The sequence below is a fragment of the Ipomoea nil genome, unplaced genomic scaffold (assembly GCF_001879475.1).
Source record: "Ipomoea nil cultivar Tokyo-kokei standard unplaced genomic scaffold, Asagao_1.1 scaffold2921, whole genome shotgun sequence".
Lineage (NCBI taxonomy): Eukaryota > Viridiplantae > Streptophyta > Magnoliopsida > Solanales > Convolvulaceae > Ipomoea > Ipomoea nil.
The window spans coordinates 1,209,758-1,237,056 of NW_017619349.1; the positions used below are offsets into that span (position 1 = coordinate 1,209,758).

The following is a 27,299-nucleotide window of genomic DNA, read 5'->3' on the forward strand; positions in this document are numbered from 1 at the left end:
TTTGACTTGGATGATGATACGATTAAAAGCTGAAAATTAAAAATCTTTACATTAATTAATGTGGACCTCAGAGTTTGATATTTCGGCAATGATTTCTGCTCAAAGTGTACGTTGTATATATTTGCAATTTTCGAATTTCATTTCCATAATTAATAATTACATATTATTATATTATGGAGTAATTTTATTTTATGACTTTTTGTATGATATGTACCATGTTTTTGTTAAAAAAAAAAGTATATACCTAAATTAATTGTGCTTTTCCTCCCATTTTTGTGAGACGGGACAGAAAAATTTTAGATTTCTGATCATCTAAAAGTGATTAGAAATTCAAAACTTTTGGTCACAAACAACTATTTCAATCACTTTTCTGACCATACCAAGGACCTTTGTAGTCCAATGGTACCAAGTTGCTCTTCTATATGGAAGGTGGTAGGTTCAAGTCTTGGTGAAGGCGATTATGGTGACATTTGATGTAGTAGCTTGTATAAGTGGGTATTCCCCAAGCTGTCAAAACGGGTTGAAAAGTATATTATACGTTTTACCTAAGTCCCTGGTTATTGTGGATTTCTTGTTAATTTTGCATATAATTTATTAATATAAAATTTAAAATTTTACTCTTTTTTTTTTTTTTGAAAAACAATCGTCGGCAGATCACGGGAAGTTGTCTTCCTTGTTAGACAACCACGACTATCCAAAAACTTGATAACCATGGTTCTCATAATGATAGTCATAGACGTTGAGGTCCAAATTTAAAGTATTGAACCCAAGGTGGTCATCGTCCTAGAGGTTGATAAAGGTGGGCAGCTTTCATCCCAAAGATTAGCGAATGTGATCGTCTGATCTTAGTCTGATAATAAATAGGCAGTCATTTGACAGTCACAGTTGTCCACTATGAAAGACAATTGTCCGTAATTTGTCATGACGGTCTTCAAAAACTTTTTTTATTTGATTTTATATAAAATTTATATTTATACATGCAAAAAAAAAAAAACATATTAAAATTTACACTTAGAAATTACATTAGCACGAAACATTTACATAGTTGCCAAATAAATAATAACCTACTTAACATGTTACCATAGGGTTTTATTACACTTTTTTTTACCAATTTAAGAAATATAAATGAATTTTTTTTAATTAACACCATTTGACTAATTTTTGCTCTACTTATATTTATAACACCATTTGACTAATTTTTCAAAAATGGGGGAAAAGAAAAAATACAAACAAACAAAGAAGAAAAGACACGACCATATAGCGCAAAAATATCCTTTAATTCTACTACTAACACTGTTCTCCTTTCACTCTCTCGCTAAACACAGCTTAGTACTTAGCACCAAAATCTCTCTCTCTCTCTCTCTCTCTCTCTGAGTTTGCTCAACGCCGGCAGCTCTTCGCCGCCACCATTCCGTCCTTCCGACTTCACAGCTTATCACTCTTTGACCGGTCTTGTCTACACGTATGCATCTCGGGGTGACATTCTTAATGAATTTTTTGAATTTGCTTCTGAATTAAAAAGTTGGAGTTGCCTGCTAATGATATGTTGTTAGGGTTTACGTGCGTGTTTATTGTTTGATGGAACTTAGAATTACAGTCATGGATTAAATTCCGTTATTTAGCTTACTGCTGGGGTGATTTCACTTTTAACTTGTATCCTGTGAACTGAATGTATAATCTATGTAATTATTGTGTCCAACTAATCCCGAGCTGAGGAGATGTTCAATGGAAATGCATTTCTTGTCTTGTAAAAATTTCGTAGCTGTTTTAAATTGAAAATTTTGAGCATTTTCCTCACGTTTTTGGGTAATTCTTTTGGAATAGGAAGAGGTGCAAGTTTGTCGCATGTCTCAAATTAGTGTTGTGAGGCTGACGTGGTTGACATTAACATCTGATAAAAGTGGTGTGAGGGTTCCATTAGTATCTTACTTGTAAGTAATTGTGTGCCTGAAGCTGAAAATTCTCGATTTGTTTGTGGAAGCTGATAAATCTTTCTTTCATGGATATAATTACATGTTTCCTCCTTATAAGTTGCTTCTTTTCCATTCTTTGATCAATTCATTGTCCAAAGTTGATAACAAAGACCGGAATATTTTTCTTGTTTGGTAAGCTTAATGCATATAATAGCTCTGATGGAAGAGAAAGAAAAGAAAGGCTACAGTTCTTTTCTGCTGCCTGTTTTGTTGTGTCTGATCCAAGAGAAAGTCTAAGGTATGTATAGACATCAAGGAACCTCTTCAAATAGCTACCCTCCTAACATAGGGGAAAAAAAATCCCTTTTCTACATAGAACCCATTAGAGGAGTGTTTATGACGAACAGGAGCATGGCCACAATGGGCATATCATTTTCTAACATTTAATTAATTTGCTGAGGAGCATGGATAGATGAGTTCATGTTGTGAGGGACTCAGAGATCTATAGGGACATTTTAAAACTTCATTTAGGATTTTATTATGCAAAATGACACTTGAGTCCTTTTGTCTAACTTAGCTGCCTACAGCTTTAGTATTAGCACAACATTTCAAGAACAAAATGAAGCAAGTTTGACATGTTTGTAAAAGTTCATTTTAAAAAGGACTAACATAGAAAGATATTTTTTTCTGAGGTTCTTGATACAATGAAATCTTAACTGAAACTGAATGCCTAGTGACATGACTTAATAGGTGGCCCAGCCTCTATGCCTGCCCCATATATGTATTTCCTACTTATTGCAATTGCAAATTGACAAAGTACAACATCTAGGAGTTAGATGATTCAAATACTGCCTATGGTCTTGCAATGTCACGATGTCAAACAATATGTTGTGCTTCTAGACTGCTGCTTCAAGAGATTCTGAATGTCAACGTCCACATGGCTGGGAAATTTTTTTGAATATTCTAAATATAAATATGAAAAGCATGAGATGGAGATCCATTCTTGGTAAACAGGATTTTAAATGCAAAATTTACCACCATAAAGTCTCAGCTGTTTTCTGGGATATCATTGTAGATAGTAGCTCTTTCAACTTCACATATTTGTTATCCAGTTCTTTTAACATAAGGTTTGTTTGTTTGTTTGTTTGTTTAAGTACTAATTTGATTGAGCATACGACCTGCTAATCTTTTGAGGTGTTAATCTGGTTTTTGAAGACCATACGTTCTCATGGGACACAGGGAAGTAGGTTACATAAAAGAGTTGTAAATATGCTTCTGCAGGTTGATGTCACCATTTTTTTTGGCATGTTTAACTAAAGTGAGATTGCTTGATGTTTTGCTTAGACAAAAATAGACTCTTGTTCTGTTCCTGAAAATTTAAATGTAAAAGTAAACAGTTGTGTGCTGTGTTCTCGCCATCTGACTGTTTTCTTCTTCTTCTGTTTTTTTTTTTTTTTTTTTTTTTTTTTTTTTTTTTCCCTTTTCAGGTTGAAGTACTTCTACTTAATGTCTTCAGTCTTATTAGAAGCAGGGACTGTTAAAATGAAGCATCTTCTATCTTGTTGCTCTGAATTATTGAATATTCATGGAGATATTTAATGTGTTTTCACTTGGCTAAATGAAGACTTCACAGGTTGTTACCTTAACACTTCTAAAAAGTTGCATTTTTATGTTTCTTGTTAATGCTTATTGCTTAATGTTTTCCCCTCCAACAAGCAAATAAACGTATTGCCTCCTATTTTTTGTCCACAAGTAATTATCTGCTTTGTCCTTTGTTAAGGGGCCTTTAGGAAATGTTTCTATTCTTCACAAGAACAAATACACTTTGGTAAAGGAAAAAAAAAGAAAAGAAAAACAAGGGAGAATCTATTTCATATTTGTTTGACCCAAAACTGAGGAACTGGAAGAATGGTGAGTACAAAGACCAAATAACAAATAATTCAGGCAAAGGATGAAAAGAGAAAGGAGAAGAATAAGTTTTATACTCTGACCCCATTACATGAACTTATTCATTTAGAAAAATTCTTCCATGCCGATTCTTAAAAATACTAGATACTAAAAATAGTAAGGGGTGGGGTACATTATGTAATTTGACAAAATTGAAGGAATTGGTTCAATTTTGCTTCTTGCTGCTTTGCCTGCTTCATATTATGGTGGCTATGTTTTTTTGTGGCGCTACTTGGTCTTTTCTCCTGTAAATTAAAATGCCATAAGATCTCAATTCAAGATAAATTAATGAGGAAGTAGCCTTTGATCAGTAGATTATTTAGAACTTCAGAAGATGGTCAAGGTAGCTTGGCCCCTCCCTATCCATAGCTGCCCTTTAAACATCCAAAAGGGCTGACCAATGTTCACACTCAAATTACAGAATGTACCCAATCCCTTACTATTTTTAGTATTCAGCATGGTTATGATCAGCATGAAAGCAGGCAAGCAGCTGTCATTTATTTATTGTTATTATTATTATTTGACGAAAAAAAAAAACTATTGTTTTAAAAAGCTATGGAAAAAATTAAAACAAAGACATTATCAAATTGTCTATCAGAATCAGAAAAAAAAAAAAAAAACAAAAAAACAAAAACAAACAAATGCCCAAATGGCCCCTAAATTTTAAATTGCTGACCTTCAATTTCTTGTTTATCAGTGGCAACATTTTAAAGCTTATATTATGAAATTTAAAATTACAAGGACATAGTTTACTTTACATGCATTGATTGCACATCCTTGAATATTGTGCATAGTGAAGCAGATTTTTTTGGTTTGTGTTTTCCATTTTTTTCAGAAAAATTAAATTTTTTTCCAGAAACTAAATGCAATTTTTGGGTAGACATCTTTTTCCTGCCTTGTTTTTATCAGTATTATTAAAATTTTAATGCTAAATGATTTTGAGATTAATGCTTGCTGCCTGCTAATCAGTTGAAGAACCATATTGATTGATTCTATGCCAAACATTGTCACGCCATTCATTGAGTGCTTTTCTTCAGCTTTATGGTATCACATACAAAATATGCTTTCAAATTATTGATGTGGAGACATTCAGATTCCAAAGTTGACTATTTACATTTCAAAACATTGTGTTTATTTATCAATGACTTTTAAGAACTTGCAGGACACACAAAAAACACAAGAGAAACAACCTTCAACCCAAGTCTCACATGACTCCCAAAATGACCAACAGAACAATACAACAGAGAATCCTGTTGCAGATTCAGGATCAGTTTATGCAACTGGCAATGAAAACAGGAAAGTTTCACGGGAAGATATTGAGCTCGTAAGATAGACCATTCCTTTGGATTCTCTATAGCCTTTCTTTTTTCATTATTTTTTGCAACTTCAAAGCTTGCGGAAACATTTATATATGACTTTACATGACAATTGTTCTTGGTGTAGGTTCAAAACTTGATTGAGAGGTGTTTGCAGTTGTATATGAATAGAGATGAAGTGGTTAAAACACTTCTAAACCGTGCAAGGATAGACCCTGGATTTACAACTTTAGGTCAGTATCATTATGCTAGGTAAAGAAGTTGTTCGTGGTTGGTTGTCAGTGCACTATGCCTTGGCTGCATACTTTATTTTTGCTGTCTTATTAGTTATTACCACACTGTTATCATGTTACTACTGCTTATAACTATAGGTGATTAGACAATTTTCATGTTAGGCTTTCGATTGTAGCTTTTATAATATATTTCCTTCCATGTACAGTGTGGCAAAAGTTGGAAGAAGAAAATGCTGATTTTTTTCGGGCTTACTACATAAGATTGAAACTGAAGAAACAAATCATATTGTTCAATCACTTGCTTGAGCATCAGTATCATCTAATGAAATATCCAGGACCCCCTAAGGTTCCATTAGCTCCAATTCAAAATGGGATTAATACCATGCCAGGTAAACTTATGTCATTAATATCTTCTAAATTATTAGTGTAACTGTACACTTGAATATCAAGGACAAATCTAGTGGAGTTATACCTATCCCAAATCAATTTTTGGTTATTTGGTTTTTAGCAAAAAAGGAGCGTGTTTCATATTACTTGCAGTATTTTGGCTAGACTGCTGGATAGTTTAATATTTAGTATTGTTGTGCTGTGCTTGTGGATGTTCTATTGATAATTGAATTTTTTTAAATTGAGGAATTAAAGGTCTGGTGGGTGGCAAATAGCCATCCCCCACTAGTTAGGCAGAAGCAAAATATGGAGAAACCAAAGAAAGAGAGAATAGAGAAAATGTATGAATAATAATATATTGTATTTCTGTGTATTGAACTATACAAAGATCCTATATTTATAAAAACATTGGGCTAAGCCACTTCTACTAGGAATAGGAAACCAAGCCCACTCCGGCAAGGGATGGGACTAAGGTTTCCTATTATTCAACAGAATTCGATGTATTTAAATGCACAATCATTTCTAGCTCATTTCTTAAAAATACGAACTGAACTGTTGGACTGGAATGGAGATAAAATGACCTTCTTTGGGAGTAGAATAGCAGTTTCATTGGAGAGTTCAACTTCAGGCTGACACCTGACAGTAGTTACTAACTTTACTTCCTCCTTTCCTTTGGCCTTCTGTTGGATTATTTCATCACTTCCAAGAATGTATAGTATTTTGGGAAATGATAACACCATACAAAAAATTGTTACTGTCAGGCGAAGCACATACTACTAATTACATAGTTGTGAAGCATGGATTGTTGTCTACTCTGTTATTGTTGTGATTCAGTGACACTTGTCTTCAGTGCAGTCAACAATTTACCCATGGGATATCCTGTTCTGCAACAACCTCCAGTTCCAGCTGCAGGTCAACCTCACCTGGATTCAATGGGCATATCTAGCTGCCATGTGGTGAATGGGGTGCCTGCACCAAGCAACTTCCATCCAAATCCAATGCGGATGAATTCTGGAAATGAGTAAGAATCCATTGTTCTTCAGGCTGCCTTTGATTCTGAGTTCAACATTAAACTTATAAAAACATCCATAATTGGTTGTTCGGCCATGTTCTCTTCTGTGATCTGTCATATAATCATATCTTCTGTTTGTATAGTGTTGTGTTTGTCTTGCTGCACATACTCGCGCAATGGTCAAGATGTACACGTTCTATCTATCTATGTTCTTGTCTTGAACATCTGCATTTTTCATTATTTCTAACCCTCTGTGCATTATGCTATGGCAATCTGCTTGGACTTGAGATCCTGTGTTAACAGTTCAATTATACATAGTACCCATTGAGTTTGGAATCAGGGGATGTTGCTCCATTCCACTTATCTAAAGAGCATGAAAAACAAGACAGTTGTTGCCTTTTCTTTTGAAACTAAACATATTTCTAAATCTAGCCAAGTTTTGTATACTTAAGATTGTTTTGGACTTTGTGGCTATTGCATATATTACAGCTCTGACAAATGATATTCTTCTATACTTTCTTTGTTGTAGTATGGTGATTGAAACCAGTGCACCAGATGTATCAGCAGCTGCTCCACCAAGTAATGCCATGTCATCTATGCCAGATATGCCTGTAAGCCCCACACAAGCAGCCTCCAGTGGTCATTTCCCCTTTACTGCATCAGAGATATCTGGGATGGGAGTAGATACATCTGCCATTGACACAGCATTTGCATCTGATGCTAGCTCAGTAGGGTTACAGCTCCCTACTGATAATGGAACTGGAAATTCTAGAGATTTTCTCAGATCCTTGGCTCAGTTTCCTTGGAATTTCAGTCTTTCAGACCTAACAGCAGATTTACCAAACTTGGGAGGTAATTTAGGTGAATCCTTGAAGTGGCCACCAATTGTCATGGTTGTTTATAAAGCAAGACTTGGTGTCACAGTGATGAACTTGCTTTATTAATTATTACAATATGATAGTATGACAATGCCTTGTTTCACTTTGAAATATGGGGTCCTTACCTAAGCACTTCAATTTGTTGGTAATTCAGTAATTGCACATCTTTCCAATCATTATTGTGTGGATCATATTTTGTATACTATAAAATAATATACATTCAGTACAAAAATAATGTACTTGTAGTATATTAAAAATGTACATTGTATTCAGGGGATGTACATTATTTGTGTACTGAGTGTACATTATATTATATAATGTACATTCAGTACACAAATAATGTACATTTAGTATATTAAAAATGTATTTTTTGTTATGGTCCACACAATAATTTGCCACATCTTTCTCACTTTTTTTTTTTTTTTTTTTTTTTAAATAGTAAATGGAATTTGATAGAGTAACAACAACAGCAACTATTATAGTAATATCGATCACCATGGTGGTGATAGAAAATGTTGATGCCGATTGTAACTGTTTTTTTAACCTTGTTATATTCAGAATTGTTCCTGCGCTATAAATGATTCTATTCTATAAGCTTTATATTTGATGTGGTCAAGTAGAAATTCAATAGTTGGCTTGTGTTCTCATCTCACAGTGCCAGAGATCATTCAATCACTTGATTATCTGTACCTAAAACAATTAATGGTTTGCCTTCATCAAGGACATATCTGTCATGATAAATGGCTTTTTAAAGGCTTGGAATGTCTGGTCACAATCCTGCTTACACTATTATTCTAATTCGTGGTAATTGTTACCTGATACTAATTGCAGATCTAGGAGCTCTTGGAAATGACACTGGTTCACCCTTTTTCCATTCGGATTCAGATATTCTACTTGATTCTCCAGAGCAAGACGACTTAGGTGAGAAATGTTCCATTCTTGCCTATAAATTCATAGTAAACAGCTGAATGAATGGACAAAACAATTTGGTATATATTTTTGTTAAGAATTCTTACTGGCCGAGTCTTTGCTACTTGTTTCTCCAAAAATAATGTTGACTTTCTTGAAGACAACTTAACTATTCATTATGCATTACCACATAGGCACATAAGCATTTATCCTGGGACAAACACTTTGTATCCCCTCCATTTCCTCACCCATCCAAAAATAGCATTAGACCTCTCAAGTTGTAGTTTAATTGATCAAGTGACCAAAACTTGTGCTTGTCTCATGATATCTGTTTCGCTTTGTTGTAGTAGATGAGTTCTTCGTTGATTCCATCCCTGGCCCGGGCCCGGGCCCAACGGGACCTCAATCAGACGAAGAGAATCCCTAGCCAAGTTGGCATATAATGGTGCCCTTGAAATTCTGAAGAATAAGTGGAGCAATACAATGATTACAGAGAGATGTCACGCATAGAGAAGAATGCTTACCACTTCCCAGGTTTTACTGTCCTAGACTTAGTTTAACTATGTAGACATTTTAGCTTCCAAAGCGGGTATTAGTGTTTTAGCTTTAATCTCTTCCGAACTAAGCTACACTCTAGGTATGGGTTCGAATCAATGAGAACGAGCTGAATCTGAATCTTCACCCTGCATTCTGCTCACCCGAAAGATGATATATTTCAGGAGCTTGGTTAGATTATTGCAGAACTAGGTCATCTTAGTGTGAATTGCTGCAGAAGTTAGGGCTTTGAATTTCAGTTGATGAGATATGGGAATGCCCAAATTGCACTCATCAAGGGGCATTTTGAGTTCATGGTGTAGCAGCTTGATTCAATCACGGAGTATTTCTTTTTCTAAATTTGTAGGGTATTGCCTTACACTTTCCAAAGGCAAACTGTGGCATTTGTAAAGTACTTGAGGAAATGTTGTTTTCATTAAATTTTTGTACTAATTAATGTGGTTTGTGCCTAAATATTTTTTCTTCCCCCCAAAAGGTTGAATTCCTAACTCCAAGAACAATATTCGATCCAACTAAATACCATGCAGTTGTCCTTTTTGACCAGGGTCTTGCAGCCAATTCCTAATCGTGTTTGATCGGGAAGGTCACTAAGGCAATCGACACTTAGAATAAATAGTCATATCACATCCCATCACCTTTTCAGTCTTATTAAGACACTTGGTTTAATTATTATGACTGTCAAACTCATGTTTTACGCATGCAAAACATGTCGATGATCCGACATGCGTACCTAGACTTGCTTATATAAGGCATATTCATTACTAAGAGAGGGGATTGTTATGTCGTGGAACCGTGTTCACCTTGTAAGGTGGACACGGTTCTATGTTCATAATTACTAAACTCTATGTTATAATTATAATGTTCTATGTTCATAATTTTTGAACTTCAAGTTCACAATTATTGAACTCTATATTCACAATTACAGAACTTTATGTTCATAATTACTGAACTTTATGTTAATAATTATAAAACTCGGTCTTCATAATTTTTGAACTTCATATTTACAATTATTGAACTCTATATTCACAATTACAGAACTCTATGTTCATAATTATAGAACTCTATATTCATAACTCTATGTTTATAATTTTAGAACTCTATATTCACATTTATAAACAGTTTTGGAACCGTGTCCTCCTTGCAAGGTGGACGGTTTCACAGCATAATTTGCCCCTTTACAATGGCCCAATAAGCTCAAATTTTTTGACAACAGACTAACCACATCTGGCCCAAAGCATTTCGCTTTAAGCCCACTTAATTCCCGTTAGGGTTTAGCGTGGAAATTGTGATATATAATTGAATCTCAACTTCTTTGCTTCAAAACCCTCGTGTCAGCTCCCCTTCTCCACCGCAGATCGCCGAGCTGAGGTTCTGACCGGCGGTCGGTCAACATGGTTCACGTTTCATTTTACCGCAACTGTAAGTATCTGCGATCTCTAATCTAATTTCTCTCTCTGGAAATGCATCTGTTTTACCTATTTGTTTGGTTTTTTAATGTAATCTATTGTCGAAACGTGATCCTGTTGAATACTCTTAGTAGATGTATAATGTATTAGTGTTCTTTGTGTTTGTGTTTACTAGTCAATGTTTTATACTTTTGTTACATTTCACTGTAGACTTTTGGTGTTTATAAGGTTGCAAAGTATGTATTTCTGTTTGCTAGTTTTCTAATTATATGCTAATTCAAGTGGTATATGGATCTATTTTTGGTGAATAAAAATCATTGGCTATTAAGAAATGTATATATAGATATCTGCTGTAGACAGTAGACTGTAGGTTGTCTCTGAAATTGCAGATTCAAGAAGCAAGTGAACTTTTTTGTTATACTGTCAGTGATGTAAATTTGGACATGTTATTGCCTGATTGTGATCACCCTAAGTCCCCATTATAAGGGACATAACAAATGCAAGCTCTAGTTATTGCATCTGACCATCTCTGCCATTTGTTGCCAGTTATTCTGATGATCTTCCTCATATCATGAAAATATGAGATTCTAAATACTAATAGGTTTTGTGAGGATATTAATTAATGAGATATGTATGCTATGGAATAATGGAATGTAGATGGAAAGACATTCAAGAAGCCACGTCGTCCATATGAGAAAGAGCGTTTGGATGCTGAGTTGAAGCTTGTGGGTGAGTATGGGCTTCGATGCAAGAGGGAGCTGTGGAGAGTTCAATATGCTTTGAGTCGTATTAGGAATAATGCAAGAATGCTTCTTACTCTTGATGAGAAGGACCCACGCAGGATCTTTGAGGGTGATGCACTCCTGAGGCGTATGAACAGATTCGGCTTGCTGGATGAGAGCCAGAACAAACTTGATTATGTCCTTGCTCTCACTGTGGAGAACTTCCTTGAGCGCCGTCTGCAGACTTTGGTGTTTAAGGCTGGCATGGCAAAGTCAATCCACCATGCAAGAGTGCTCATTAGGCAAAGGCACATCAGGTATAAATGACTACCTAGTTGATTGTAGTTCTGTGCAAGGTTTAAGTGCTTAATCAATGTGCTGGTTTTAGAGTTGACTTTAATTCATGTGCTGAAAACTTGTCATGCTTATGTTCCAAATAAATTTAAGTGTTGAGATTGGTTTAGTTGCTTAGGCTTCAGCACCCTTGCACTACCTCTCAAGCACTAATTTCTTTAGTTTACAATCAAAGTTTTTGTTGTTAGTCTCAATTGGCAATCTTGTGATACCTGTCAATATGCTTTTTGTGTAACTGTGGGTTTGGAAAATGCTTTTTAACCTTACATTAGCAGAGGGAGAACATCATGTACCTTTTATGCGATGTTCAGGAAAACATATTACAAGTCTTATAGTAATGATTTATAGTTGTGTGCATTATTGAATGTACTTGGAATTACCATGAGCCATGGAAAATTTGTTTTTATTTTATCCGTAACTTAGTTTTATACCGTATGAAATGCATCCACTTAGTAATGGTATTGCTGTTAGACTATTTAGTAATTTTGGTTACAACTGTTCAGTCTAGCATGAGGTTTATTCTTTTAAAAACATTCTTGTTGGTTTTATGATTTTCCTCCATGGAATGTGTATTATGTGTAATTTATTCTTGGGTTTGCACTTCAGGGTTGGAAGACAGGTGGTGAATGTTCCCTCCTTTATGGTCAGGCTCGACTCCCAGAAACACATTGATTTCTCACTCACCAGTCCATTTGGTGGTGGGCGCCCTGGTAGAGTAAAGAGAAAGAACCAAAAGGCTGCTGCCAAGAAGGCTGCTGGTGGAGATGGAGACGAAGAAGATGAAGAATGAGCTTCCACATCTCTTAGGGTAGAAGAATATTGTCCTGTGTTCTATGTAGTTTTTTATCGGGATGAAAGTAGACTTCGTATTATGTTTATTACATGCAACAGTGCCTATTTCCTATATTATCTGCAGTTTCATGGCTTGAGAGCTAGGAGGTTTTTGATATTACAAAGAGATTCATGTCTAATTCTATGTTGGACTTATTTTTATTTTTTTTGTGATAGTATGTACTCTGTAGTGAATGATTTGAATTGTTTCCATAAAATGTGTGTTTGAGCAAACAGTTTTACTTCAAGTTGTAGTTGGACATGATTCTTTTTTGGTGTTGCCTACTATTTATTGTCTATAGACTGTAGGTAGGTCATTCATTACATTACATGTTTTTTTTTTTTTTTTTTTTTTTTTTTGAACCTCACTAGGAAGATTGAAAGGATCTAACAATGAGGGAGAGGCAAGGAAGCTGCCCATGAACACACCAACATTTTGCCTTGGATTAAGGTTTAACACTTATGGTTGAATTGAGGGAAGTTGTGCTTAATTATGCATTTGCGAATGGTAAAGAATTGATATTTGTTAAAAGTGATGAGGTTAGAGTGGTTGTGAAATGCAAACATGACAATTATCCATGGAAGCTAAATGCTAGATTTAACAAAGATGATAAGTGTTTGAGTATAACATCCTTACAGAACAATCGTGAAAATGAATTAAAATTATTTTGTCGACAGGACAACAACTGATCATGCCACAATAATACAATTGGAAATATAGATGTTTTAATAAAAAAAATTAAAAATAGATTGTCACGTATAAATTTATGACAAAAAATAAAATTAACTCTTTAATTTATTATTAATACATAAGTATATATTGAGTTCCATTTTCAATCATCTTCAACTTTCACTTCCAGGGGCTCTTCTGCGCTTCAGTCGTTGGTCGATTCTACGCACCTACAACCAGCAGTTCCACATTCTCTCTTCATCTCAGCCCGTTGCTCCACGGCCGTCCATCCGTTTCCAGCGACCGACAACTGCAACAACTTGCAAATGCTCAGGTTAGAACCAATCTTCAACCTTATTCTCTAGCCCTAATTCCACAAATTATGATAAGTGTATTCTGTGTATATCGTCTGTAAATTAAGTATTTCATAATCCATATGATTTATTGGTTGAAGGCAAGATGCAATATTTGTACATGGCGTCACAACTTTTGAGAATTGAACGAGTAACTACATGCACTTTCAGAAATCTTTACTCGCCCAGATCTTCAGTAACTACACGCACTTTCAAGTTAGCTAATGAAGACTTAAGGAAACCAGTTTCTCTTTCTACCAATATAATTTGTTAATTTTGTCAACTCCTATTATGACACACCAAAACTCACATCCTATGACCTCGCTGTCTGATTTTTATGCCTCACTCCTCCAGACAAGCTTGAAACTCAAAGACCCAGTTGCCATAAGATCGATTCATGCCCGGATAATCAAGTCTGGGCTCCACTTAGGTCCGTTCCTTGTGAATAATCTCATCAATGCATATGGAAAAATTGAGTTTATTTCTGATGCACAAAGTCTGTTTGATGAAATGCCTACAAGGGATGCATCGTCTTGGAACACATTGCTATCTGCGTATGCAAAAAGGGGTATGATCCATGAAGCACGTCTCATTTTTAATGAGATGCCTTGTCCTGATGATATCACGTGGACCACTATGATTGTCGGGTATAACTTAATTGGTCAGTTTAAAGTTGCAATTAGGACTTTTCTTGAGATGGTTGGATGCAATGTGTTGCCTACCCAGTATACAGTTACAAGCATTCTTGCTTCTTGTGCTGCAATTAGATCATTGGACATAGGCAGGAAGGTTCATTCTTATGTTGTGAAATTTGGGTTGAGTAAGTATGTCTCTGTAGACAATTCATTGTTGAATATGTATGCCAAATCAGGTGATGTTAGTACAGCTGAAATTGTTTTTGATAGGATAGCAATAAAGAACATTTCTAGTAGGAATGCAATGATTTCATTGCATATGCAAACTGCTCGAGTTGATCTTGCATTGGCACAGTTTGAGCAAATGAATGACAAAGATATTGTTTCCTGGAATTCAATGATTGCAGGTTATAACCAGCATGGATTTGATGTTGAAGCTTTAAATATGTTTTATAGAATGCTTAGGGAATCCTTGCTGAAGCCTGACCATTATACTTTAGCAAGTGTACTATCAGCTTGTTCTAATCTTGAAGAGCTAAATGTAGGGAAACAAATCCATTCTCATATTCTTAGAACTGAGTTTGACTCTTCTGGGGCAGTTGGGAATGCTTTGATATCCATGTACTCACGATGTGGTGCAGTAGAAATTGCCCGAAGGATTGTGGAGCATAGTCGAATATCCAATTTAAATGTGATTGCTTTTACCTCCCTACTGGATGGCTACATCAAACTTGGTGATATAGATCCAGCAAGGAAGATTTTTGATTCACTAAAGGACCGGGATGTGGTTGCATGGACGGCTATGATTGTCGGCTACATGCAGAATGGCTTAAACAATGATGCAATGGATCTCTTCAGGTTAATGTCTGAAATTGGGCCAGAACCGAATAACTATACTCTAGCAGCTATGCTGAGTGTTTGCTCGAGCTTAGCATCTTTGAATCATGGCAAACAAATCCATGCTGCAGCTTTAAAATCAGGAGAAGCATCATCAGTTTCTGTAAGTAATGCCTTGATTACCATGTATGCAAAGTCTGGAAACATAAGTTGTGCACAGAGAGTATTTAATTTGATACACTGGAAAAGAGAAACTGTATCTTGGACTTCAATGATCCTAGCCTTAGCTCAACATGGATTTGGAGAGGAATCCATACAGTTATTTGAGAATATGTTGGCAATGGGTATAAGACCTGATCATATCACTTATGTAGGTGTTCTCTCTGCTTGTATACATGTTGGCTTGGTAGCACAAGGTCGCCTATATTTCAGGATGATGAAAGATGTGCATGGTATTGAACCCACCTCAAGCCACTATTCCTGCATGATTGACCTCTTTGGACGTGCTGGACTGCTGCAAGAAGCACAAGATTTTATAGAGAAGATGCCAATTGAACCAGATGCAATAGCTTGGGGTTCATTGTTAGCTTCCTGTAAAGTTCACAAGAATGTTAAACTGGCAAAACTTGCAGCCGAGAGATTGCTTTCAATTGATCCTGAAAATAGCGGGGCCTACTCAGGACTTGCTAATGCCTACGCGGCTTGCCATAAGTGGGAAGAAGCTGCTAAAATTAGAAAATCAATGAAGGATAGGCAAGTTAAGAAAGAACAAGGATTTAGCTGGATTCAGATAAAGAATGAAGTTCACGTGTTTGGGGTTGAAGATGTGCTTCATCCCCAAAGGGATGCTATATTTCAGACAATGGAAAAAATATGGAAAGAGATTAAGAAACTGGGTTTTGTTCCAGACACTGAATCAGTGCTGCACGATCTTGATCACGAGTTGAAAGACCAGCTCCTTCGGCATCATAGTGAAAAGCTTGCTATTGCATTCGGGCTACTAAATACCCCAGATAATACTACTTTAAGGATCATGAAAAACCTTAGAGTTTGTAATGATTGTCACTCTGCAATTAAATACATCTCCAAGCTTGTTGGCAGAGAAATTATTGTTAGGGATGCCACTCGTTTTCACCATTTCAAAGATGGGTTTTGCTCTTGTCGGGATTATTGGTAAGGTGGATGGAGAAAATGTTACCACTTGGGGCTATGATTGGAGTACTAAACCTGAACCTGGTAGCTCAAGATTGGGGCAAATTTTTGTTTGCTGGTTTTGGTATTTTCTGCATCATCTGCTGTCAGATTCAGGAACTTCTTGATAGAAGATCTGAAACAGAATTGATGCTACAATCTTACCTTGTTCAGAAAGTTGCTTTATTTTGGCCTGCTACATTATAGAGGTACATTATACTATTGTTTGTTGTTAGTCTTAGTTATTTTAATTAAAAAAGGAACACCTATCTTGACCATTCCTAAAGACATGCAATGAGGCAAGCCTCATTTCTTAAGACTAAAAGAGAAAAACAGTGTACTAATACCTTTTGTTTTGTTTTGTTTTTTTTTTGGGGGGGGGGGGGGGGGGGGCTAGGATAGGGGATGTGCACCTATTCTTAGGCTAAGGTAATTGCTTAGGCAGAACTTTCAACCCACCTATTCTTAAAGGGAATGCTTAAATTTTATGAATAAAGCCTGCAGCTTATAAGAATTAGAATTTCTCTCTTCCTATGCGTTTTTTACAATTAACTTCTATATACGAATGAACTTCGGATATCTAGTTTCCTTTGATGTTTTGCCCTTGGTCTATGGATTATGACTTTTCTATAAATGCAGATTAGAGGAGATATACATATATGCTTGATGGGTGACCCAGGGGTTGCAAAAGGTCAGCTTCTTAAGCACATTCATACTCTTTAAACTCTGTACTTCGAAGCTCATTGATGGTTTCTCCTAGTTTTTAGCATTGGATACATGTGTATAAGAAAAAAAACAAAAAAAAAAAAAAAAGCCAACTTGCTTCAGAAAAGAAGCTAAACCATACTCATATATACACTTGTTATAGCTTGCAATTTGGACAATTTTAGGGGAAGATATGACTTACGAAGAACACCAATTTTGAGTGCACAATTAGTATTCTCATGGCATGTCTTCTCCTCATTCTCATTCTACAGGGACTCGCTAGACTCAGGTTCTCAGAGACTGTTGCTCAAAGTGATGTAGATGAGGCACTTCGCGTAATGCAAATGTCAGAAGTTTTCATTGTATTCAGATGATCGTCAAAGATCTGGGTTGGACGCGATATCTGACATATATTCAATCTTGCGTGACGAAGCTGCTAGGATTAACAGGATGGATGTTAGCTATACGCAGGCACTCAACTGGATTTCTGGAAAGGTTAGTTAAGTTTTTGTAGACAAACTTGGTTTGTCACTCTCTTCTACCACACCAGTCCCTCTTTCATCTAACAAATCACAAAAACTCCCCAATAAAACTCTAATAAATGTTGTTGCAGTTAACTCATTAGTGTGAGTGATGAATGCCTGGAGGAATATGCAGCTTTAAATGTGTGGCAGATTCATCCCAATACTTTTGACATTCGATTCATTGATGCCTGATAATTTGTTTTTGTTTTTGTTTGGTCAGGCCATGAGGTGTCCTGAGCAGGCCCTAATTGTAGGAGACACCTTTAAGCCCGTACCATACACAGACTAATCTCCATTCTGAGCGGGTCAGCCCAATTAAGGGGCAAAGTGCTGATCAGATTGGTTTTTCCATACGAGAAGGGGTTCGAACTCCCAACCTCTCTCAAGGGATGAGAGTGAACGGGCACTCACGTCAACTAAGCTGGTTAAATTGATGCCTGATATCATCTGGCCGGTTTGGCTTCCTCTCTGGCGGCCACTTTCCTTACCTTACCCCCGCTATTACGGCGCCATTATTGTTTACCTGTAGACCGACAAGAGGCACTGCATGCTGAAATATTTGACGGTTGGTTCATAGCAATTAGCAATCTTATGATTCTTATCTTGTGCCCACATATATATTGTAATGTTCATAGGTTTTATTAGCTTTGCTGCTGCTTGCTACAATTAGGAAGATGAAACATGCACGCCTTCTTTATAATACTTTCTCCAGAAGCATGTCCTTGATGTGCAATGAACATACTGATGCTGTAGTTTTAGTTTGTATGTCTGCCTGTCTGGGACTTTGGGAGTTATGCAAGACCTAATTTAGGGTCCGTTTGGAAACCAGGAAAATGACTTCTGAAAAATGTTTTTTGGAAAATGAGTCATTTTCCGGAAAACATTTTCCTTTCCGGTGTTTGGTTGCATTCTAGAAAACTGTTTTTGTGTGTTTGGTTCATTTTCTGGAAAATGAGTAGAATTGTATAATTAAACATTTTAATTATTTTATTTAGAATATTACAACATGTATAATAATATAATATTAATTTTAAATATAATAAAAAATAGCTAAGTTTTTCAACAAAAAAAAAAAAAACTAATAATATATCAAAAATATTATGGTGGTGGTGGTGGTGGTGTAGTGGTAGTGGTGTTATTCGTTATATAATAATAATAATAATAATAATAATAATAATAATAATAATAATTGGTGGTGGTGTGATGGTGGTGGTAGTATGACGATGGTGTGGTGGTGGTGGTGGTGGCGGCGACGGTGGTATGGTGGTGGTGGCGGCGGCGGTGGTATGGTGGTAGTGGTGGCGGCGACGGTGGTTGCGGTGGTATGGTGGTGGTAGTGGTGGTGGTGGTTGCGGTGGTATAGTGGTGGTGGTGGCGGTGGCGGCGGTGGTGTGGTGGTGGTGGCGGTGGTATGGTGGTGGTGGCGGTGGTATGGTGGAGATGGCGGCGACGGTGGTATGTTGGTAGTGGTGGTGGTGGTGGTATGGTGTTGATGATGTTGGTGTAAAAGTTGGAAAATGACTTCCCCCAAAAAAAAGGGGAAGTCATTTTCCATAAAATTGCCTTCCTTTTCCATTGACTTCCACCCCATTTTCCTTTGACCAGTCATTTTCCAATGTAACCAAACACCAAAACCCCGGAAAATGACTTCCAGAAGTCATTTTCCGGGTTTCCAAACACACCCTTAAGCTCCATTTTCATGAAATCAAGCCTCAATTTTACTCCCATTTTTCTTTTGTGTGTTCAAGAGTAAATAACCAATTGAGTCATCTTAACATAGCTGGGTAATTTCACCTCATTAATATATACCCAATTTAGTCAATGATTATAAACTATTTAATAATATTAAATATTATCTAAAAACATTTGAAGTTTGAACAAATTAGGATTATTTTGCTCAAAATGATGTCATTTTGAGTTAAATAACCCATTTAAAAAAGGGAACAATAATTAATCTGTCGACTAAGTGATCTAGTCGGTGCCTAGGAAGCTTAATTGGGGTCTAAGAGGCTTAGACGGTCAGCGCCTAGGCTGCGCTTACGCGACCTAGTCGGCCAACCGCCTAGACCACTGATTATGGTGATACACTAGGCGGCCCGGCTAGCGCCTAGGCAGGATTTTTTCAATACTATTTTACCCAAATTAATTTTCGACTATAGATATATTATCTAATTTAGTTATCTACTATAGGGTTTTTTTTTTTTTTTTTTTTTTTTTTTTCAATTTAAACTTTGTAATAGTCTAGAATTCACTTGGCTAAAACCGTCGAAGTCAACTCGCGTCTTCAATATGGGTCTGGAGTAAGGCTTAGTTGGTGTAGATCATGAGATTTGACAGGTATACCTTGTCCTCATTGCTATATGTGCCATCTTAACAAGGGTAGGAACATAGAGGATTATCTAGATCCATGCTACTCGAAGGAAGCATTTCAAAGGACTTATGCACACGCTTTTCTACCTATGAATGTAGAACTATTCTGGCCTTATTGGAGCAGTTATGGTGTATGACTTTATTAGTATACTGTTAGAGTCTTTAGCATATTGTTAGAGTCTTTAGCATATTGTTAGAGTCCTTAGCGTAGACTTTCCTGCTCCACCTATTGTGGTGCTGAACCTTACTATATAAGCTTGTATAATCTTCTCAGTAAAAACCTTTTTCCTGAAGTATCATTTCATCATTTGGTATCCGCCTAACTTCGGTCCTATGGCCAATCAAAATGATTTTACCCTCCCAGTCGGCGCAAACGCCTCCCCGATCGATTCTTCCAATCGATCAACTCAAGTTGTCGCACCTGCTGATCGCCGGACGTCCACCATGTTGCAGCAAGCACATCACTATGTGTCTATTAAGTTGTCAGCCACGAACTATCTGTTCTGGAGAGCGCAGCTAGTTATCATTGGCCTAAAATAAATTATGAGGAAATTTTGGCTCCAGTCCCAAAAAAATGACGGGTAGGCTAAAGAAGAAAAGAAATCGTGAGGAAAATAAAGGTCCATCAACTGCTATGAGGAAAACTCAACTAAGTATGAAGGGTCGAATAATGAGATATTCAATTTGTAGACAAGAAAGACACACTAGACCAAAGTGTGATTTCGTTGAAGGTGATAACCAGTCACTATAACCATCCATTAATAAAAAATTACGATCTAGTATAACCAGCCACAATTTGATATAATAAGCCACTATAATCATCCATAATAATCATCTATTCCAACAAAAGTCAATTCATAATAGATTCATCCATATGAAATATATTAAATATTGGATTAATTCTCCCCCCCCCCCCCCCCCCCCAAAATTAAATATTAGATTAATCATCCACTTTGCCTACCACTCATTTTGATCTTTACCATAGTACAAAATTAGACAAAATGAGCATAGTACATAATACATCTTACCATAATCTACATCATATTATTATTGTCAAAATTTCCACAATAATTACGATTACAAAAATCTTCAACATTTTTTCAAAACTATTCTTCTTCACAACTTTCGTCTCTAACATCTCTTTCACATTCTCAACAAGCAATCGGGTGCTTCATGCTTCCTCTCACACTTCAAACAACAATTTCTTTACCTCTAATGCCAAATTCGACTCCACCTTGCCTTCCTTTCAAACAAAAAATCCACACCCTAACCCATCCTTCAAACAAAATTAAAACATTCAATACTCCAATCAAACTAATCAATACTATATTTTCTTCCAAATCATTAATGTTTTGCACTGTATACATACCATGATTTTTTCACACTCAAAAAACTTTCGCCCGCTCTATCGTGAAACACATAGAGGAGCTTTTAGACCACAACAGAAATACACGAATGGCTCATAATTTAAAATTGTACGACCATTGGATTAAAGGAAGATGGTGAAAAACTTTGAGAAGAAGATGCCATTAAAGACGTTCGAATGAAGGAAGAAGCAAAGAAGAAAATAGTGAGGAAATTTTGACTTTAAATAGTGACTTTAAAGGGTCAAATGCTTGGTTGTAGTTCCAGTAGGATAATAAAATATAAAATAAATTAAATATATGGCATTTCAATTAGTCAAATCAATTGTTTTTTTATTTTATTACAAAGGATAAGGGGATACTCATACAATCAATGTCTACAGAGGCTCGTAACCTAGACCTCCCACATAGGAAAGCAATCCGATATCAGTAGACCACAAGCCACTTGGTAGTCAAATCAATTGTTAACCTGTTAAAATTTTTTATTTTATTTTATTACAAAGGATAAGGGGATACTCATACAATCAATGTCTACACTGAGGCTCGTAACCTAGACCTCCCACATAGGAGAGCAATCTGATACCAGTAGACCACAAGCCACTTGGTAGTCAAATCAATTGTTAACCTGTTAAAAATATCAATTTTTCTTTTTTGTTGAGTTCGTTAATGATTTTGGAGCTTATTTAAGTTTAGTGACTTAATTACTATTCTCCAAATAGTTCAATGGTCTATTTGTACCTTTTCCCATCAAAATATAAAACTTGGTATAATAAAACTTGGTATAAAGTTACTTTTTTAATTTTGATAATGTGAATAATGTATAACTTTAAACATAAATACATAAATTATGTTTAAATAAGTAATATAAGTAAAAAAAGATAAAAGATGATGATAAGTAAAAGAGGATGCTAATAAATGTAATTATAGTAATAAATAAACATGTGAGTAGATAATGATGAAATGTAATTATTGTGACATAGTCAAATAGATAATAGATGGTAATATAGTTAATTTCATTTTTAGTCGGACATTTATAGGTGGCACTTCACTTTTAGTCATTTTTATCAACACATCCACTTTTGGTTCTAGTATTATTGTGACATGATCAATTTTGGTCCTCTATCAACAAAATCATTAAAATTGAAGGGCATTTTGATCTTTTTAATACAAAGTGCATTGATCTGTTATATTTTTATATTTATTTTTTAAAAAATCATAATTGAAGAACAAAATATCCTTATATTTAATAAAATTTCAACAATTTTTTAATAAAGGAACAAAATTAGTTATGTCACAATAATACTAGAATTAAAAATAAATGTTTTGATAAAAAAAAAAAAAAAAAAGAAGACTACAAATGACTGTCACCTATAAATCTAGGATCAAAAGTAGAATTAACTCACGATAATATTTTCTATTTAGAAAACAGTTATTAATAGTTTTCTAATTTTCTAAAAACTGTAAAATTATTTCATGTTTTCAAAATGAAAATATATATATATGCTAGTAGACATTTTCTGTTTTCTATTTTTCAGTTAATAAACTATCCTAAACTTTTAAGAAATTTGCGCTTTTAATAAAAATAAATAAAAATTGACACAGTAGATTTAAAAAAAAAAAAAAAAAAAAATTAACATGGTAGCTCATATCATTTTCTAGTTCAGAGTAGCTTAAAACCCCACAAGGCAACACTACAGGAGGCCTTTCAAACATATAGAAAAGATGAGGGACCAAATTAGAAAAAACACAAAAAACCTCTTCCAATTTTCCTTTGTACCGCCTCAATCTTTCTTCTTCTCCTATTTTACACCCCAAATCTTTTCAAAGTTTCTACTTCCACCCCTAACCCTAAAGTTAACCTAACAAGCTAAAACTACATGAAAAGCTCAGACTGCAGCAATGAATAGTAGTTAGCAGATTGATCTTCAAACTCCCACAACCCATCATCACACAAAGAGAACGGAAAATCCTGGCCGTCCGTCCCATTCTCGTCCGCGTTATCGCCGCCGTCCGTCCCGAGATTCGGGATCCCGAGCTCGTCGTCAGACGCTTCCAGAAGGTGCCTGATGACGTCGATTCTGTCGTCATCTTCCGCGGAGCTAGGATCCGGGCTCACCGGCGCCCCGGTAACTCGCCGGTCGGCCTCCACTTCGCCGGCCGGGTCTCCGAGCACCGCCCCAAATTCCGACGAAAATTCCGACGAAGAAGAAGAAGAAGAAGAGATCTCCTGTTGAAGAGTTGTGAAAATCCCCAACTCGGCTTCGACTTGTTGGGCCGTGTTTGGCTCCTCTTCTTCTTCATCTTCCAGAATGGAGAGGATGTGATCGTACGGCTTGCAGCGCTTCGACATTTCTCCTTCCGTTTCTTCTCGGCTTTCCTCTCTTTGCCGCTTCTCAGCCATTTTTAGAGAGAGAAAGGAGCCGTATATAACAACTATATATTTGTGTGTCTATAGAGAGAGAGAGAGAGAGAGATAAAGCGAGAGAGAGATAAAGCTAGAGAGAGAAAGGAGGTGGGATGAGGAGACAGAGAAGGGGAAAGAAGGGTATATATAGAAGCGGAGATCCGGTCAAGATGGTGAAAGCAGAGACAACTCGAGGGGATTTCTAAAACAATTTTAATTTTAATTTTTTTATTTATTGAAAACCTAAAACAATTTTAATTAATTAATTAAATTTTATAGATATTCACATCAAAGGACACCATTTTTTTCTTTTTCCATTCAATGGTCCCCCCTGGCCCCACAAGAAACTTATTAGGAAAAAAATAAAAAAGAAAAAGAAATCATATGTACAATTTCAGACAAAATAGGAAAAAAATAAAAAAAGAAAAAGAAATCATATGTACAATTCAGACAAAATCTCTTATGAGATCGTCGGTAATTCTTATTTGTGAAATGAGTCAAATTTTTATAAATATTATATTATTCTCTCATATATAAATATTACATTTTTTTCTCTAAGTAAATTTTTAACCCGTAATATTATATTTTCATTTAAAAATATTTTATTTTTATCAAATATGTCACACCCCTCTTGCATATAAGAATTCGGGAAACTGGCAGGAGAGTCCCTCATAGTCTTATTACGGCCCGTTTGGTTCACGGAATAGGCTGGGAATGACATAGCATTCCCAATAACAGGTATATTCCTTTGTTTGGTAACCATGTCTATTACCAGGCTTAGTATTCCTAATTTTCTAGTAATAGCCTATTACCTCAAATAAGGTAATAGCTATTACCAGGACCCCCTCCCCCCATCCCCCCGGCATTAACTTATTCCTGAGCCCTCAGGAATAGAAAGTTTTTTTTTTTCAATTTTAACCTTTATCGTTCTCTGCGTTCTCTCCCCCATCTATAATTCCGATACAGGATTTAAGACAGGTTATTTATTAGAACTTGAAAGAATGATTTTGGACAAAATATCAAATTGTACCATAAAAACTAAGCCACATATTGAGAGTAGAATTAAAACTTTGAAAAAAGAATGAGGCATTATTCATGATATGGTGCTAGGTAAGAACACTAGTGGGTTCGGTTGGAATGACCAAAAGCACATGGTGTATGCTGAAGATGCAATTTGGGAATCATACTTAATTGTAAGTATTTACCTTTTTTTGTACTTTCATTTATTTTTATTAATGTATACATACAACTAATTTCTTTATGTTTATTATAGAGTCACAAAGAAGCTGCACCTTTTAGAACAAGAAGCTTTAGGTTTTATAATGAGTTATATGCAATATATTCTAAAGATTGTGCAACTGGAAAAGATGCACAGACAGCAAATGATGTAGTTGAAGAAATACAAGCTGAAGAACAGAATGATATAAGAGATGGCACGGAAGATAGTGCATTTGTTGGTTTGGATGATATTGATTTAACGAGTACACAACCTGAGCCACAAAATGATGGTAGAAAAAGAAGTAATTCAAGTAAGAGAAAGAGAAGTCATGATGAAGCTATTGAGATATGTGCTGAGAATATGCTTAATACTGCGAAGCTAATAAGCAATACAATGTCAGAGGTTGGTAAGAATTTATCCGATGGTCTTCAATATGATCGTGATATGGATATGTTTCAGAAGCTTGAACGTGCATTAAAAGAGGTTGATGGTTTGGCAAATGATGAAATGGACCTTGTTTCGTTTAAGCTCACTGATCATCCTAATAAAGTAGCTTTTTTTCTCAGTCTTGATCCTGATCGAAGACTACCGTGGATCAGAAGATTTCTTGCTATCAATTAATCATTCTTCTTCATAGTTATATTTTATGAACATTTTAACTTTCATTGGATTGTTGAGTATTTTGTTTAAAATAACATATGTTATGCTTCTTTTGAATATTGTTAAATGTTATTTAAAAAATTTTGTTATTTACATGACTATTTTGTTTCATAATTTACATATCATTGCTTTTCTGAATATTATTGATGCCTAATAATAATAATAATAATAATAATAATAATAATAATAATATTGTTATTTTTTGTACAAGGGCATTTATGTCTTTTAAACATATATTCTATTCTTATTCCTTAACCAACCAAACATTGGAATACAGTTCCCAATGTCTATTCCTTGAGCGAACCAAACAACAGAATACAATTTCTATTATATTCCTTACCTACCTATTCCATTCCTTATGGAATAGCCTTCCTATTCCCTCTCCAAATTGATTCTGTGAATCAAACGGGTCATTAGTGAAAAAAATGGGGCGTATGAATTTTTTCTACCCAAAATTTATGTTTCACAAAAGAAAAAAAATTGAAGCATTAATATTTTTACATTTTGAAAATTTGTTCTTTAACGAAGACTTTAGTAAAAAAAAAAAAAAAAACACTAAAAATTATGCATATTTAAAGACAAAGTATTTGGCCAGTTATCCCACCCAAAAAGAGTAGGTGCTTACAATTCAATGAGAAGATCAGTCAATGTGTCCGACGGTGAAAATTCTGTGTACACCCAAAAAAGAAGACAGTATTTGTAAATATACACTTTACGTATATGTTTTTTTACGTGTACAATAATCATGTTCTATCTTACACAATTGACCTTTTTGTAACTGTTATATATCATATCTTTTACGGGAGATATATAAGAGACTAAGAGAGTAAAAAAAATAAAACTTAAAGAACACAATATATAACTTTACATATACAAACGTTATTTACTTTGTAAGCTATTGGGTTCACAAGTTGGCATGCATATTCCAAGATTAGCTAGCTGTTGTCTTCATTTTTTTACCAATATAAAAATAGAAAAAGTTGGGTTCGCTCCTTGGAAAAATTTACAAGGAAAACTTGCAAATTGTAGAATTATATATTGTATGTTGGAATATTTAATTGACAAGTGGTTGAGTAGTTATACTAATACCCCTAATTTCTTATATAAGCAAAAGTCATTTTTGTTAACTTTTCAATGCAAGTTTACACTAATACTAAACTTAGTAAATTGATTCCCCCCACCCCCCCCCCCCACAAGGGCCCCCACTGCACACCCCGGCTTGACAGAGCATTTGAGATGATGTAAATCGCGGTGACTCAATAACAATCAACAGACATGGTAAAATGCTAGTGCACACAAGAGATCTGTCAACTTTAGGTATAATCCCCACACTGCTGCTGCCAAGGTTCAAACCTTAGTCTCTTTTCACAAATATTGTTGACAGGATAATTGGACAAAGTACTAGTTTCGACCCGAAGCACATTTGGATTGACCACAGTAGTCAAAGCAATCAACAAGGTTAGTTAGTAACGGTCAAGAGTGAAGTAGAAAGAAGTGGAATGGTTCTTAGAATTCAATACCTCCCCATCAAAGAGCAGAGCACACAACAATTACTAAGGAGCCGGCCTACACTTATAGAAGGGGGCGGTTGCACTTATTAGAAGGTCGTTAGTGCCCATTATTGTTTTCTGTTACATTGTAGAGTATAAAATTTAAGCCCATTGAAAAATGTGAGGACACTCTTGATTCTTGTACTCGATCAGAACTTACTCTTAGCAATACAACTTGTCTCAATTCACATATATACAAATATACTCCAATAACATATTTACCGTCAACTGTCTATTGAACCAGTGAGTTAAGCCCGTACAGACTTCCTTTGATACTCAATTAACCGTGAACTCAACATCTGTAAAAGTTTATTTGGATCGGTTGCAATCTTAACATATTAACAAATGCACTTT

The 27,299-nt window shown here is 35.4% G+C and overlaps 4 protein-coding genes across 8 annotated transcripts; 3 read left to right on the top strand and 1 right to left on the bottom strand.

Moving 5' to 3' along the window:
* Positions 1 to 1,286: 1,286 nt before the first annotated feature.
* Positions 1,287 to 9,603, top strand: LOC109161036. Of its 3 annotated transcripts, none has more exons than XM_019309338.1 (9): positions 1,287 to 1,462; positions 3,401 to 3,546; positions 5,014 to 5,184; positions 5,304 to 5,409; positions 5,616 to 5,798; positions 6,652 to 6,817; positions 7,338 to 7,660; positions 8,518 to 8,607; positions 8,943 to 9,603. In XM_019309338.1, the coding sequence occupies exons 2-9, from the start codon at positions 3,532 to 3,534 to the stop codon at positions 9,020 to 9,022; spliced, it is 1,134 nt and encodes a 377-aa protein (XP_019164883.1). In that variant the 5' UTR covers positions 1,287 to 1,462; positions 3,401 to 3,531; the 3' UTR covers positions 9,023 to 9,603. The 3 variants fall into 3 exon arrangements, with proteins under 3 accessions (XP_019164883.1, XP_019164885.1, XP_019164886.1); XM_019309340.1 differs by having other exon boundaries at positions 8,946 to 9,603; XM_019309341.1 differs by having other exon boundaries at positions 1,288 to 1,462; positions 5,023 to 5,184.
* An 847-nt stretch (positions 9,604 to 10,450) lies between these two features.
* On the top strand, positions 10,451 to 12,711 carry LOC109161037 (40S ribosomal protein S9-2-like). Its single transcript, XM_019309342.1, has 3 exons — positions 10,451 to 10,569; positions 11,214 to 11,595; positions 12,239 to 12,711. The coding sequence occupies exons 1-3, from the start codon at positions 10,542 to 10,544 to the stop codon at positions 12,420 to 12,422; spliced, it is 594 nt and encodes a 197-aa protein (XP_019164887.1). The 5' UTR covers positions 10,451 to 10,541; the 3' UTR covers positions 12,423 to 12,711.
* A 580-nt stretch (positions 12,712 to 13,291) lies between these two features.
* Positions 13,292 to 17,797, top strand: LOC109161035 (pentatricopeptide repeat-containing protein At2g22070). 2 transcript variants are annotated; one of them, XM_019309336.1, is made up of 5 exons: positions 13,292 to 13,467; positions 13,588 to 16,358; positions 16,789 to 16,840; positions 17,127 to 17,349; positions 17,599 to 17,797. In XM_019309336.1, exon 2 carries the CDS (start codon positions 13,778 to 13,780, stop codon positions 16,133 to 16,135), a length of 2,358 nt encoding a protein of 785 aa, XP_019164881.1. In that variant the 5' UTR covers positions 13,292 to 13,467; positions 13,588 to 13,777; the 3' UTR covers positions 16,136 to 16,358; positions 16,789 to 16,840; positions 17,127 to 17,349; positions 17,599 to 17,797. The 2 variants fall into 2 exon arrangements, with proteins under 2 accessions (XP_019164881.1, XP_019164882.1); XM_019309337.1 differs by lacking the exon at positions 16,789 to 16,840.
* A 4,929-nt stretch (positions 17,798 to 22,726) lies between these two features.
* Positions 22,727 to 23,630, bottom strand: LOC109161038. Of its 2 annotated transcripts, none has more exons than XM_019309343.1 (2): positions 23,262 to 23,630; positions 22,727 to 23,228 (listed from the first exon to the last, which is right to left on the bottom strand). In XM_019309343.1, exons 1-2 carry the CDS (start codon positions 23,511 to 23,513, stop codon positions 22,986 to 22,988), a joined length of 495 nt encoding a protein of 164 aa, XP_019164888.1. In that variant the 5' UTR covers positions 23,514 to 23,630; the 3' UTR covers positions 22,727 to 22,985. The 2 variants fall into 2 exon arrangements, with proteins under 2 accessions (XP_019164888.1, XP_019164889.1); XM_019309344.1 differs by having other exon boundaries at positions 22,727 to 23,225; positions 23,259 to 23,630.
* Between the last annotated feature and the right edge of the window lie 3,669 nt (positions 23,631 to 27,299).

Coding starts and splice junctions, on each gene's coding strand:
- LOC109161036 (XM_019309338.1), top strand. Junction 5,410..5,615: donor CCCTGGATTTACAACTTTAG/GTCAGTATCATT, acceptor TTCCATGTACAG/TGTGGCAAAAGTTGGAAGAA. Junction 7,661..8,517: donor AGATTTACCAAACTTGGGAG/GTAATTTAGGTG, acceptor TACTAATTGCAG/ATCTAGGAGCTCTTGGAAAT.
- LOC109161037 (XM_019309342.1), top strand. CDS start 10,542: ATGGTTCACGTTTCATTTTACCGCAACT. Junction 10,570..11,213: donor CGTTTCATTTTACCGCAACT/GTAAGTATCTGC, acceptor AATGGAATGTAG/ATGGAAAGACATTCAAGAAG. Junction 11,596..12,238: donor ATTAGGCAAAGGCACATCAG/GTATAAATGACT, acceptor TTTGCACTTCAG/GGTTGGAAGACAGGTGGTGA.
- LOC109161035 (XM_019309336.1), top strand. CDS start 13,778: ATGACACACCAAAACTCACATCCTATGACCTCGCTGTCTGATTTTTAT.
- LOC109161038 (XM_019309343.1), bottom strand. CDS start 23,513: ATGGCTGAGAAGCGGCAAAGAGAGGAAAGCCGAGAAGAAACGGAAGGA. Junction 23,229..23,261: donor TCGGAGACCCGGCCGGCGAA/GTGGAGGCCGAC, acceptor ACCGGGGCGCCG/GTGAGCCCGGATCCTAGCTC.